At 47.9% G+C, this 13,293-nt stretch overlaps 1 protein-coding gene across 1 annotated transcript; it reads right to left on the bottom strand.

The window, feature by feature from the left end:
• Positions 1–800: 800 nt before the first annotated feature.
• Positions 801–10,124, bottom strand: CXCL14 (C-X-C motif chemokine ligand 14). The gene is made up of 4 exons (XM_010117136.2): positions 9,801–10,124; positions 8,797–8,902; positions 4,524–4,634; positions 801–2,378 (listed from the first exon to the last, which is right to left on the bottom strand). Exons 1-4 carry the CDS (start codon positions 9,862–9,864, stop codon positions 2,363–2,365), a joined length of 297 nt encoding a protein of 98 aa, XP_010115438.1. The 5' UTR covers positions 9,865–10,124; the 3' UTR covers positions 801–2,362.
• Between the last annotated feature and the right edge of the window lie 3,169 nt (positions 10,125–13,293).

Below are 13,293 nucleotides of genomic sequence, written 5' to 3'. Positions count from 1 at the left end.
CAACAGGAGCTGTGTACGGCATTCCCGACGGAGCGTTAACCACCTCTTGTGCAACCGTATCGATTCTTTTCCGGGAAATGCACTGCCCAGTAGTTGCTAAATAAGCATAAATCTTTTCTTGAAGTCCGTCAGCATGTTGAAATCAAGTCTCCTCAAGGAAAACCCTACTAACTTTGTTAAAATGTGACTCGAGAGATGAGAGGGGCAGCTTGGCTGGCCCATGGGTCTGGGTTTGCCCAGAGACCAGGTTCAGATGCTGAAGCAGGGCCTTGCAGTTGATATCCCCAGAAGGTTAATCTCTTAAATACCCTGGGATCTTTCTCAAGCTTTTTACCGATAGGCAGCTGAAGCTCGTAGCTCCACCCATGTGCAGAATAGGAGAACACTTTGACATCTAACAGCTCTTTCTCCTTCAGCTCTGCCAGGGTCTTATCACAATAAATATATATATACACACACACTATGTATACTTTTATTTTCTTTTTTTTTTTTCTGCCTGAAGTGGAGGAAACCCTTGAGTTGAGGCCAGGCGTTGCCTTGATTACACATTATAAGACTGCTGTGAATGGAGCTGTGTCGATCTCAGCAGCAGCCCCGTGCGAAGCCGCTTTTGCACAGCTGGGAGCAGCCAGGAAGGAGAGCAGTGCTGTTTGGGGAACACCAGGAGGTTTTCATGCATTTAAACTCTTGCTGGCTCTACCCTTCCAATCTGTTATTCCCTTTTTAGCTGGGGAGCAGCGTGGGAGACTTGTGTGTAAGGTCACTCCTGTTGGGTGAGGGCAGAAACTGCACAGAAAGAAGACAGGGTGGCTCAAAGATTTTTATTGCCTGACTTTTATTGTACAGCCTTCCCTAATCGAAGAGATCTTGTCTAAATCACTGCATTCCACTTGTTGTTACGTGGAACTCGGGTGGTTGATTTACATTTATTTACCCTAACACCAGGCTGGTGGCTATGGGCACATGGCGTAGCCCTTCTTTATGTAACAAGATTCCTCAGTATTTGGGTAAAGTCCAAATTCTAAAATGAGAAAGGGAAGTAAATTGGACTGGAATAACATTCTCTAATTCCAGTGTAATCCAGATGCCGTGTCTCTAAATCAGCTTCTCTGATTCAGTGTTTTTTCCCAAACCAAATCATCAGCTGTAAAAAGTTATGAGAAGTGGCTGGAGTTCCCTGACAGCCTAAGGAAATTTAAGAGCAATTGTCACCTTTTTTAAATATATTTTTTATTACTTTTTTCATTTGTCTTAGAAAGAAATATGAAATCTGCATGCAACCTTCTAAATATTTCAAACATTTAAATAGCATATGATAATTTAGCAGTACAGTACATTATACAGAAAGATAATATAGGGAGACTTCCTATAGTATATTTACAAATGAAAAGGTAGTTTTGTTATTTTTAAAAAGAGGAATGCACTGCTTAACATTGAAGTATTACATTCAAAATAATGAATATGTTGTATTGTGACTAAAACATATATAGGTATTTATATGGTTGCCCTATCATATTTTTCATAAAAAGGTACCTTTTAAAGGCTTTTTTTTGTTGTTGTTGTTGCTACAAATCTAGGAAATCATACACAATAGTCTTGAAGCTTAAAATGTCTCGGTACTGAAGCCACAAACTTTCTGTAAGAACTTCAGGTGGAAAAAATTAAGCATTTTCTTAGTAATAAAAACGACCTAGAGATGATTTCTAATGCTTGAAACGTTAAATGGGAGATATGGTATGCTTCACCTTGCAGCAAGACCTCAGGTCTATTAAAGAAGAGGTACACAAGTGATGTTCATGCTCGTTTGACCATCTGCTGAGGGACCTCACTTCTGCAGCTACAGCCACGACATTTAGGTGGCATCTTCCCCAGCAAACTCATCTTTGGTCCCCGCTTTCCCTGACTAAGGCGGAGGCTGCAAACGTGACAAACAACCACGACGGCACCGAAGCCTTCCCGTTGCGAAAGGGTGAGGGACGCGGCTGTGTAACACCTTTACAAACATTACTGTTTGCCTAATGAGCTTATAAAGCTCGATTGCAATCATAGTGAAGTATGAATGAATAACAATTTAAAAAAAAAAAAAACCCACCCAAACCCAACCTCTTTAAAATGAAAAGCATGAGTTTACCCGATCTCAGTACAGAGCAGATGGGTATGAAATCTGAAGTGCAACAGATGCTTGTGAAATCTGGAAGCCTTTTGCACACGGCTATAAAATGTAAAAACTGACCCTTGGTAAAAAGTGCTTTATAATAATATAGAATTCACGTCTTATGTCTGTGAGAGAGAAATAATCTTCTGCAGAGCCCAGTCCTATGCCAGCCAAGGGAGTCCGCTCCATTCCTCATGCTGCTTGCTCTTATTCTTCATAAACCCTAAACAGAAGGAAAGCCAAGAGCAGGATGTTTAAACTATGAATGAAAAAAAACTGCCTTACAAATAATAATAATAATAATAAATGAATAAAATAACAACCCTCCCAAACAACAAAGAAACAGAAAGCAGTTTTTTAGCCTTTGCTTACGTAAATTGGAGAGTAAGTTATTGACTTCAGCAGTCACCGGGTTGCTATCCCTAAAGCATCTGTGAGGAGGGTCAGACTTTGGCACCGCTGCGTCTCGCAGGCGTGCGGAGAGTAACACACTCTGCCACAATTATCAGGATACATAAGATGAAGAAATGCACATCTGCTAATTCACTTGAACCACTGGAAAATCCCTATCTCGTGTACAAATGTTGAAGTATATCATGAGTTGTATGTAGCTAATAAATTCACAATAGCTGATATGTTTGAAATAATATTAGACTTATTTTTCTAGTTTACATCCTTGATAGGCTTGTTTGCTGAAAAATCCTAGTTGTGCAGGCTCTTTGGGTGAAAGCGATCTTCTGTGGCATGGAAAAAACTGTGCTGTTTTGGGGAGGAGATTTGTTTTTGCACTGCGTTTGACTTTAAATTTCTGCCTCTTCCTGGGGAGCAGTGCAGAGGGCTTGGTACAGCTGGCCCCGAAGGCACTGACAAATTACTTATTTCTTACAAGGACTTGGTTTAGATCAGGCTCTTTTATGTCTGAAAGTCACTTGATGCTGCTTCGGCTGCCCCGCGTGCCCCGTGAGCAGTGTTGGGGACCTGCTGGGTGCCGGAGTGGCGCATCACAGCAGGGTGATGCCAGCGCTGGGCGAGGCAAAGCGAGGTCAAACGTTGAGGGTTGCGCTGTGTCCTTTCTGCCCTCCCCAGGCTGGCAGCCAAAGCTGTGGGGACGCTGGGCTTGCCGTCCCTCCTCTTCTGCCTGTCAGCAGGGAGGGTCCCCATCCCCTGGCTGGACTGCGGGAAAGCCTTGAGCTGACCCGTGTTTTGGGTTATGGAGGAGAGTGCGAGCAGCACCGTTATCTGCAGATGGGAGTTCGTCTGTGACATGCGGACCCTGACCCTTGCAGATTTGCACGGAAATCCCTGCTCCTCTCGGTCTGCTTAGGAGAACCCTGTGCGTTTCCTGAATGCACGAGCCTGGGGCTGAGCATCCTTTATCATCTTAGTGACGGCCTTATGGAAATAAAAAAAAGGAAGACCGTAAATCTGTGGTTATGCAATAGCCAGGGCTTCCCCATGTGCCCTATTTACGGAGCTGACGGAGCCTGGGAGCTGGCCCACAGTGCCATGGCGTCAGCCGTGCTGCTGGCCACAGCGTGGCTGCACTGGAGCTCGCTGGCACCCTTGGACCTGCTGAGAGATGGGGGCTTACTGCTCACTGGCCTTGTTCGAGGTCAGTTTTGGGGAGCAAATGCCCAGTTAGCTGAGGAGGATCAGGCTTTGGTGGGTATGTACTGCGTGTGGAGGCTCTTTCCTGGCTGTGGCAGGAGTTGGGCACCTGCCCTTGGTTACAGACAGGGACATCACCATGGCTGTCGACCATCGGGGATTCGTGTTTCTTGCTCTCTCTCTCCTATTTATGACTGATAGTTTGCAAAAAAAGCCCAAATCCTCTTTGTGAGTGAGGAAGTGGCAGGGCATTTTACCAGCAAGTGACTGTTTTTCTGGGAATGACACAGTAGTTAAAATTGGCAAAGAGCTGCGTCACCAGCAATTGAAGATTTTGAGGTGGTGTGATTAAAGTGTTTGACAGGGCACTCTCCTCCAGCTCTGCTGGCTGCTTTCCTTGTGACTGCGTGGAAGTAATTTAGCTTTTCATCTTGGCTTTTTACCTGTAGAAGGGAGGTGAGTGTATGTAAATAACTGAGAACATCAGCTGATGAATAGTTTTAACAGAAAATAATTACCATTTATAGGCGGAACAACCTAATCCTAAAATAGAAGCGAGGACTGCATGTGGCAGGAAAGAAATAACATCAAGAACATCCATTTATAACTGTAATTTTGGTAATGAAATACATCCTCTGAGCGGGATAGAGCATTTGCAGTTTGTGCATTTTCCTGGCCCCTCTCTGTCTGAAAGCTGCTGGTTGCCCAATGTAGCACCAGGATTTTTTTCCCCTTGCTCATTCAGCAAATTTGCACTTACCTGCCTTTCTCCTTCCATACTCTGTACCACTTGAGCAGCCTGATGGTGTTTTGGCGTTTGGGGTTCAAGCAGTGCTGGTGCTCCCCTCTCACCCGCGTCCACAGGGTCACGCTGGAAGGCAAGCGAGCACAGGTTACGGGAGTGGGGGCAAGTGCCAAACCTGGGCAGGGGAAGGGTTTTCACGCTGTGTGTTTTATGGCAGATATTTGAGTTTATGGCAGTAATATCAGAGCGGATCTTCAGCTGTTCTCAATCAGGGCAGTGCAATATTATCCACAGTTGTACTAGGTTGTACCAGATGAAGACCTACCCACTGGTTTTAATCAGTGGGTTTGCTTTGCCTGTCTGTTAGATATTTTCTTTTGAGCTTAACAGCTGATTTAATGAGGGCTCATGCAGGCAACCATAAGGTCTTTGCATGAGGAGATGGTTCCCTTATACTCAACAATGCCGCATCCAAGAGAAAAGATCAGACCTGCTTCATTGATTATTCTTCCCCTTTTTTTTTTTTTTTCCTTTTAGTCAGCAATATCTTAACTGCTTGCACATGGCAGGGTGCCTGGGTGCCCAACAGACTAGCTCTGAGCCCCAGGCAGGCAGTCCTGGGGGCTTCAGCTTCCTCCGATCACAGGCTGATCCCTCTCTCCTTGCTGCCAGCAGTGGCTTGGTGTCCCCTTATTCTCAAGAAGAGACGTGCTGGGAGGCAAACCATGGTAAAAGTCTTCCCATTGTTTTAGGTTTCCTGCCAGAAAGCTTAATGAAGTCAGACCGGTTGGTCTGCCACAACCGAGGTGACACAAGAGACTTGGAGCTACTTCCCAAGAGGATGGCTTTTCAGAAATGCCAAGACTTATCACTTCTCAGGGCTCAATCATGCAGTTTTCTGCTTTTGTTATACATTTTGTGATTAAAAAAAACCCCAAAATGACCACAATTTTAATTGAAATGATTCATTTTCTGAAAATACCATCCCTAAGAGGGAAACACGGTTTTCAGTTTAACTAAAATCCTCAAATGGAATTATTTAAATACTGCTAGAGACATGAGTAAAGTGATGGCAGAAAACCAGAAATATCTGTGCGTACTGATGGGCTGCCTCTGTGGTTTGGTTCAGAAAGGAGCTGTTTATCTTCTAACACAAGAAAATCTGCCTGCAAACTTCCCCAGCTCACCCACCCGGTGCAGAGGGGATGTGCTGGACAAAGCGAAATGCTGTATGAGCCTGCACGAGCTGAGCTAAGGGTCTCACATTTCCCATTTCAAGGGTACAGAAGGGGTTCAAATAATTCTTTGCACTCAGTTAACCTTCTTCCCCGCTCCCCTTTCTCCTCCTGCTCCATAAGGTGTAAGCTAAAGTCACAAAAACAGGTGTAATTTTCTGGTTATTTTCTGAGAGGATGTGGCCCTTTCCCCATGTGGGACAAAGCGGTGGAAAGGTCTCCAAGAGTCTCCGTGGCTGCAGGCATCATCTACATACTTTCTCTGTTTTAAGGGTGTTCTCAGCCAACCCCTCTGGAGACCAGTACATATGTGAGAAGGGGAGTTTTCCTGTAGCTTTGAAAGAGAGTGAAACCAAACCTTCACCGAAGGCACAAGGCATGCAAGTTTTAAGGGAGTTGAGGCTGGTGCAAAGTTTCTCCATCCAGCAGTTGCCTTCTGGGCTGTGTCATCTGTGCTGGCTGATGCCAGACTTTGGTTTGGGTTTCTCTTCTGACAGACCATAGAGGGTAGTTCCAGAAAGTGATGGACAAGCTGAGTTGCAGGAGGAGAGGGGCAGAAGCTCCTTTAAAAAGCAGCAATCCCTACATTTGCACCAGAAGCAGTGAAGGACAATTCTGGATTTGCTAGAGCCCGCAGTCTGATGAGGTTTGCTTCTTGGGTGAACTGGATCATTTCTCAGGCTGAGATGCGTTGCTTTGACATCGCATGTAGGTTTTCTGCTTTGATGCCAGAGGCTGGACAGCAGAGGAGATGTTCCCAAGGCAGCCCCATAGTCCTCTGCGGTTCCTGCGCAGTCCCCGATGCTGTGGGCACAGGGTTGGGTGGTAGCATTTTTGGGCACCCTGAGCTGACCTGGCTCTGCCCTTGGGGATGCTGGACTGGCAGGTGTGAGTGAGAAGCTGTCTGGATGGGCTGCGTGAAAAGACCAAGAGGGCTGGAGAAGAGTATGTCCATGCCTCTAGGGCTGCGATGAGCACCCCGGGTCAGTCTGACACCCAGCACCTCATGTCCCCATGCATCTCATCAGCAGGGATGGTGGAAGTGCACCCCTGCCTATGAACGCGCTGTCCCCAGGGCCACGAGGGTCCTGGCTCTGGTCCTTTCATCCCAAGCTGGTGTGGGGACTGGCATCCACCTCATCTGTCCCCTAAGAAAGGCTCCCAGTGGTGCCCATTTCCAGGTGCCCACCTCTGGCTCAGCTATTCTCACTCTGCCATGTCCCTCTCTGGGATGGGGCAATAGGTGGAGGGGGGTTGGATCCTTTCAGGCAGAAAGAGTTAAACCTCCCTCTATTTGCTGCTGCTTTTCCTCATTCCGGGAGGCAGATGCACACAGTGACTGCTAGATGTACCATGAATCCTGAGAGGTTTTGACTGGACTGAGGACTCAGTTTAGCTGTCTCTTATCCTGCGCCACAGCTCTGCTGAGAGGGTTATGGCCAAAGAAAAATTCCTTCCTAAAGTGCACCCATGTACCTACTTCTTCTCTGCCAAACATCATCTGTATCCTATTTCTCCTGTATGAAAAGATACAAGCGCTTTTGAGGAGGTCAGGAGGGGACCCAGCTTCACCAACTCATTTTAGATGATCACCAGAGCAACAAAAACTCGGCTGCAGGAATTTTAGCTTTTCTGTGCCTCATCCAGAGGCTCCTGCATCGATTGGTTCTCTGAATATTAATTTCAGTTTGCTTTCACTGCTGACTTCAGACTGTGTTAGCATAGCTGGAAAGGCAGCGACAGCAGTGGGTCAGCCCTGTCTGCAGTGATGGGAGAGTGATGGGACAGCTCTGTCCCCGCAGCCGCTGCAAACCTCGGGCAACCCTCCGGTCTGGAACAGCGTTGCTCGGCATCTGCATAGCTATCCAGTTGGGAAAGCAATCCGCCCGTGCACGGTGTCTGCTCAGAGAGGTGGCTCTGCTGTTCCTTGAGCTAGGATTTGCTCATGGTGATACTTGTGTAAATCTGGAGGAAGCTTGGCTCTCTTTCTCCTCCGTACACCTTCCACCAAGTCTGGCAAGCCATTTCTGTGCGGGCAGGATCAGGCTCCCATGGCATCCCCCTGTTTACGCCAGTTGGATGGGCAGGATTTGGCCCTTTGGGCGTTACAGAGCGCTGGAGGTGGTGCATGGCTCGGCGGGACAGGACTTGCATCCTGCTGCTAAAGCACCTTTCTAAGATTAAGCAAATGGCAAACGTTCAACGAGGGAGCACAAACACTGGAGTCAATCAGTCCTCGGTGTTGTGGGGATGCGGCTGCTCTTGGGACCCCTTTTCCCCTTTTAGGTGGCAGAGGGAGTTCGGTGCAGTCTCCTTGTCTGACCTGCCTGTTTAGTTGTTATCCAGCCCCGTGTGCTGGTCAGATGGTGGTTTTTTTGGGGATCTTAAGATATCCAAAACAGGACAGGAAAAAAAAAGCCACAAACCACTTGGATTAAAAATATGAAAAAAAAACCAAAAACCCAAAAAAAAGAAAACCCCTCCTTTTGAGCCAGTCACCAGAGATGTCAAAAATCCCTGTACCTGCCTCAGTTTGGTTGGTCACTACACCACATGGAGATTTCACGGCTTGCAGTGAGACAGGCAGGAAAGCGTTTTCTTGTGTGCTAGGTAATCCCACCGAACGCAAGGGGATGGCTACGCACAGTGCGGGCGAAAACCTGGCTCTGCTTGGAGAAACCACCGCGCACCAAACTCTGCTCACGTTCTTACTCTGCACACCCCAAATCACTTGAGTAAATAGTTCTGGATTTTGCATCAGGCAGCCTGGAGCAGGATTTGTCCCTATCTTCGCTTGAGCTAATGATTATCCTTTAATTGCTACCTGTTCTGTAAATATTTCTTTGAGGGGAAAAAAGAATATGTTGAAAAAGTTAGCTGGGTTTTTGGTCAGAACTGCACATTTTACTGCATCTGATACAGCAAATGCCTATTCCCAGAAATTAGCATGCCAAGGCATGAGAAAAACAAAGAACAAAGAAGGAACTTGCAGTATAAGGTAAAGCAATTCAGCTGACAGGGAAACGGAAAGCAATAAATGAAGGAAAACTTACATAATCATCTCTTCCACACAAAACGGGTACCTCGGTTTTATTTCCAGCTTCCGTACGTTAGAGAATCTTATTTTAGGACCTTTTCTTGAACACTTGCACTTCACGCCTACAAGAGAAAGCATTCTCTCATGTGCCTGCAAAGCCTCCTGCATACCAAGCATCCCTTCCCCACCAGCCTCTGTGCGCATGCAGACTTCGCTTTGGTCTTTCAAGCCTCAGTGGGAAAAACTGAATTTTGTAATGCTGTTGTGCTTAAAAAAAAAAAAAGTATTTTCTTTGCTATATCCCAGGAAAAGGAGGTGATTGCCTGGGAAATAGGGTATAGAGCACTATCTATGTTCTGAGGCTTTGTAAATATGAGAGCTTTTTAAAGTGCACCTGCTGTGATTAAATGTAATCGTATTTCACAAAAGGAAATGAAAGAGTCAGAACTTGCTTTAAACCAAGCGAGCAAACGCACATCTCTGCTACTTTCTCACTCGCTCACATCCCTCCTGGACTTTGTAGGACTTTCAGTCATTTCTCCTCGCACGGATGCTGTGGTGCATTTGCAGCCAGACAAAAGCCGGGGTTTTTTAGCCATCACTTCTGTGCGCAGCAGTAAATGCACGCTGGCACCCTCGGAATTTGTGCTACCAGATCAAATCCAGCTCTGCTCTCTTTTCCCTGTGAGAACCATCCTCAGCCTCGAAGGAGACATTTCAGCTATATTCCTGAATAACGGAGAACATGCGTGACCTCCCACGCTGGGAGCTGGGGCTGTTTGCCTTGTAATGAAGACGCAACTTTGTCCCGTGTATTTTTACCTCTACTTCTACCCTTAAAAAAAAACCCAAACAAACAACCTCGCAGCTACTTTACCCCACAGATTCCAGGCATTGCTCTTTCCCTACATGCAGGGAAATTCAACTCAGAGCCATCAAGAGACAAATACAAATTACTTGAAAAGCAGCCTTTTGGGGAAAAAAAAATCAGTGGGAAATAAGCAGGATAAAGCAGCTTACCTTCTGCACTGGCCAAGCACATGGCGATGAAGAGCAGGAGCAAAGCTGCTGTCAGGAGCTTCATGATGAAGGCAGCAGGTACCTAAAGAGATGCTGGGGATGGTTTGTGTGTGGGTTGTTTTTTTTTTTTAATGTGTTTCTCTCGTGTCGGGTTCGTCCAGCCCCCCTCTCTCCCCGGGGCTGGATGTCGGTTCCCGGCGATGCCGCTGCCTCCTCTCTGCCGCTTCCCTCCCCTTTTCTCCTCTTTTTAAAAGAGCTGCGGCTGCCCCGGCTGCCGGCTCATTAATATGCAGAGCAACTCCGCGGCTCCCTCCGCGTCCCCCGCCCGGGAGGGAGGGGACCGGTACCCCAGCACCGCTCCTGCCCCGAGGGGACCGCCCCGAGCATCCCGGGGGCGGCTGGGACATTGCTCATCAGGAGGAGGTTTTGCTGGAGTGGGGGGGGATTAGTGTGAATGGGGAGGAAAAACAAAACAAAACAAAACAAAAAACTTCAACTGCGAGCACTGAAAGAAGCCTGCGCTTCACAGAAATTCCCATACCGCTTGGAAATAAAATTTGTGGAAATCTCACCTGGGGAGAGGTGGCACCTATTGCCTTGAATAGTGTTTTCTTGCTTTAACAGGCTTCCAAATCAAAAGGAAAGCTTAATGAACTAAACAAGGGGGGAAAAAAAAATTATTCCTAGGAGCGTTGTTAGGTGGGTTTGGCATGTGGAGTGTTTCAGGAAATCAGATCAATTTAGGGGCGCTTTAATGAGCGCTCCAGCAATGTTCTGCTCTTAGAAGAACAGGGTAGCAACGTGCAGGAACTTCATGGGTGTAGCGTTCCCTCTCCTCGCTGAGTCTGTTTCTGATTTCAGCAACAGCTAAAATAGCATCTTTAAAATCCGGGTTCCAGATTTTTGCCTGCGTAACTCGGGTGAAAATGACTGATCTCCTTCGCAGTAACGTATTCAAAACCTATTGCAGGTAAACGCCTCTGCTGATCCCCCGTTCACCTCAGCCCCTCTCCCAACACACCGCTGCTCACGCGCCCCGCTCGCACACCCATCCCCGTTAAATCCGACCCAGCTCAGGCAGCGCTTGGGAAGGACACGCCACGCACTCCCCGGCTCCGCTTGCATTTTAACTTTCCCACACGGCTTCGTTCCTGCTGGCTCCCATTGGCAGCGGCCATCCCCGCTCCGTTCCCGGCCCGGGTGTTGGCAGGCTGTTGAGTACAGCCCTACCACACACAGCCTGCACGTTGCGCGCAGGCAGCTGCCTTGTTCTTGGCCTTGGGTTTCATGCGAGACGTGCCGACGCGTGCTGGGAACAGCCTGCCTCCGCTGCCCGGCGTGGGATGGGGAGGCAGGGGCGAGCGGCACGTTGGGGACAAGGCTGGGGGGAACCGGCCAACGTGGCAGGGAGCTTTTGGGGTGAAAGCCCTGTTCCCAGGCAGGTTTGTACGGCTGCTGCCGGTGCAAAGGGGTGTGGGGGGGTGTGGTATGATAGTTTTTGTTTTGCTTTGGATATTTGCGCTGCACAGCTCTAAACCGGCTCCTGAGGCCGTCCTTGCACCCTCCTGGGGATGTTTTGGGGGGTGTGTTATTAAATGCCCATAGGACTAAAGGGAAAGGTTTGTTCTACCTGGTGATGATAAAGTGCACTTGAGGCATGGCAAATCTCAGTTTTAACCTTTGATATAAATTGCCATTATCCAGTTCCCTATATAAGAAAGAAAAATACTGCAGGAGAGCAGACAAGGCTCATTTCAGAGTTGCTGTCAGCTGGGGTGGTGAGGATGCTCACTGGGCACCGGGGACACTCGACATAAACTCATCCACATCCCGTTCTGGGGCTGCAATCCTGCCCTGCTGCAGCTCAGGGTAATTCCCTCCTCTCCACCGTGCGCAGGAGCAGTCTCGGGAGAAACTGTGGGAAGGGAAAGCTGTTTTCCCTCCCCCTCTGCTAATAAAACTGTGGGTGCAGCTTTAGCTGACAGCAATTTGAACTTCCCCCAAGCCAGGAAACTCATGTACAGGCTGGAGAAAAACTGAAGGAAATTCTTGAGCTTTCCAAAAGCGAATCCCCTCTTCTTGTATGACTCTTGCTCGTGTGGAAAGAGCCAAGCTTATTAGCTGTTGAGTAAGCAAAGTGCTGTGTTATTTCTGATTTACGCGCAGAAATGGATGTGTTTGAGGTGTGTGGGTATACACGGTAACTGCTCGCTATGCGCCCAGGCAGTTCGGTGTCTTTGTGCCAAGCGCTGGCTTTGATAGTAATCATTTCTGAGAGCTCAAAGGTGTCTCTTGCCTGGTGTGACAGACTTTGGTGGCCATGTACAGCTGTCTCTGACGCCTGCTCTGTCTGAAAATGACAATCGCAAAAGAGGAAGTTTTAGCAAAGGATTTGAGAGAAAGGAAACGCATACGCAATTCACCACAGTCTGCCCCAAAAGAAACCCTGATAATCCAGATATATTTTATTTATGCAAGCATATGCCAAGCCTTGGTATCTCAGCAGATCTGCTGAGCCTCAGCGAACGTGTTTCGGCAAGAAGGTGGTGCTTCACATGGCTGGGGAGGGCTGCACTGGGTGAGCGCAGATCGAAGCATCCATTTCAGCCCTCACAAAGCCGCCCGATTGCATAGGACATTAATCAGGGCTTGGATTTTGCCCCCCACAAAAGGAGTGTTTCAGACCAGGAGCAGTCATTGGGGTCTCAGTTGTCCTCAGCTCTGCAGATGGGACGTGCTGGGAGAGCTGTGCCAAGCATAACCATACCTGTGCACACAGCGTGCCACCGCTTTGTCCGGCTAATTAGAGGAGCATTGTCACCGGTGAAAGGTCTGTCATTTCATCTTGTTAACTGCTCTTTTCAGGTCTCTGCCCAGCATAAGGCTCCCTGGCAAACCAAGGGTAATGGGTGGCTTTGCCTCTAAGGGTAAGACGGACGGCAGGGAAGAGTGGTTGTCTCCTCCTAAAATAAGAAAGAAGAGGTTTAGCAATGGGATGACCATTTGAAGCAAAATCTTCACCATTTTTGACCACTGGAAGTAGGAAGGTTTCATGCTGAGCACAACATGTAGCTGAGCTGGAGCAAAACATTTCTGCTCTGAGACATGGAGACAAACCCCAGACACAGGCTGCCATCCCGGTGGCCTTTCCCAGCAGGAGCTATTGGAACAGAGCAGCTCACCCCAAAAATAAATCATGTCAGCGAGAAAATGGGAGGGCTCCAGATGAGCCCCTGGGTCTGCCAGGGCAAGCATATTTGTGTCTTGGTGCTGAAGTAAGATTTGGATGGGGTCCGTGCCCTGATGCACCCTTGGGTGAGGCTTTTCCTTCTGCTGAGGGTGCACGCAACATCCTGACCCACCACACAGAGGGTCCCTTAAATATTTCTCTGCATCCCAGGGACCAGAGGACATACTATTGCAGTTGTTGCCACTATCAGAAATATTTCAGTACCGCTGATTTCAGTTATGCTGGTTATTTCAAATGCAGAGT

The sequence above is a fragment of the Chlamydotis macqueenii genome, chromosome 14, assembly GCF_036417535.1.
Source record: "Chlamydotis macqueenii isolate bChlMac1 chromosome 14, bChlMac1.mat, whole genome shotgun sequence".
Classification (NCBI taxonomy): domain Eukaryota; kingdom Metazoa; phylum Chordata; class Aves; order Otidiformes; family Otididae; genus Chlamydotis; species Chlamydotis macqueenii.
Note: the sequence above shows the minus strand (reverse complement) of the source record. Positions and strands in the feature narration are given on the sequence as shown.

Excerpts from the sequence above, each read along its gene's own strand:
- CXCL14 (XM_010117136.2), bottom strand. The coding sequence starts at position 9,864 with ATGAAGCTCCTGACAGCAGCTTTGCTCCTGCTCTTCATCGCCATGTGC. Across the intron at positions 8,903-9,800 it reads GTGCTTGGCCAGTGCAGAAG|GCGTGAAGTGCAAGTGTTCA; the intron begins GTAAGCTGCTTT and ends TTTCTCTTGTAG. Across the intron at positions 4,635-8,796 it reads TGTGTGGAAGAGATGATTAT|CGTGACCCTGTGGACGCGGG; the intron begins GTAAGTTTTCCT and ends CTTGCCTTCCAG.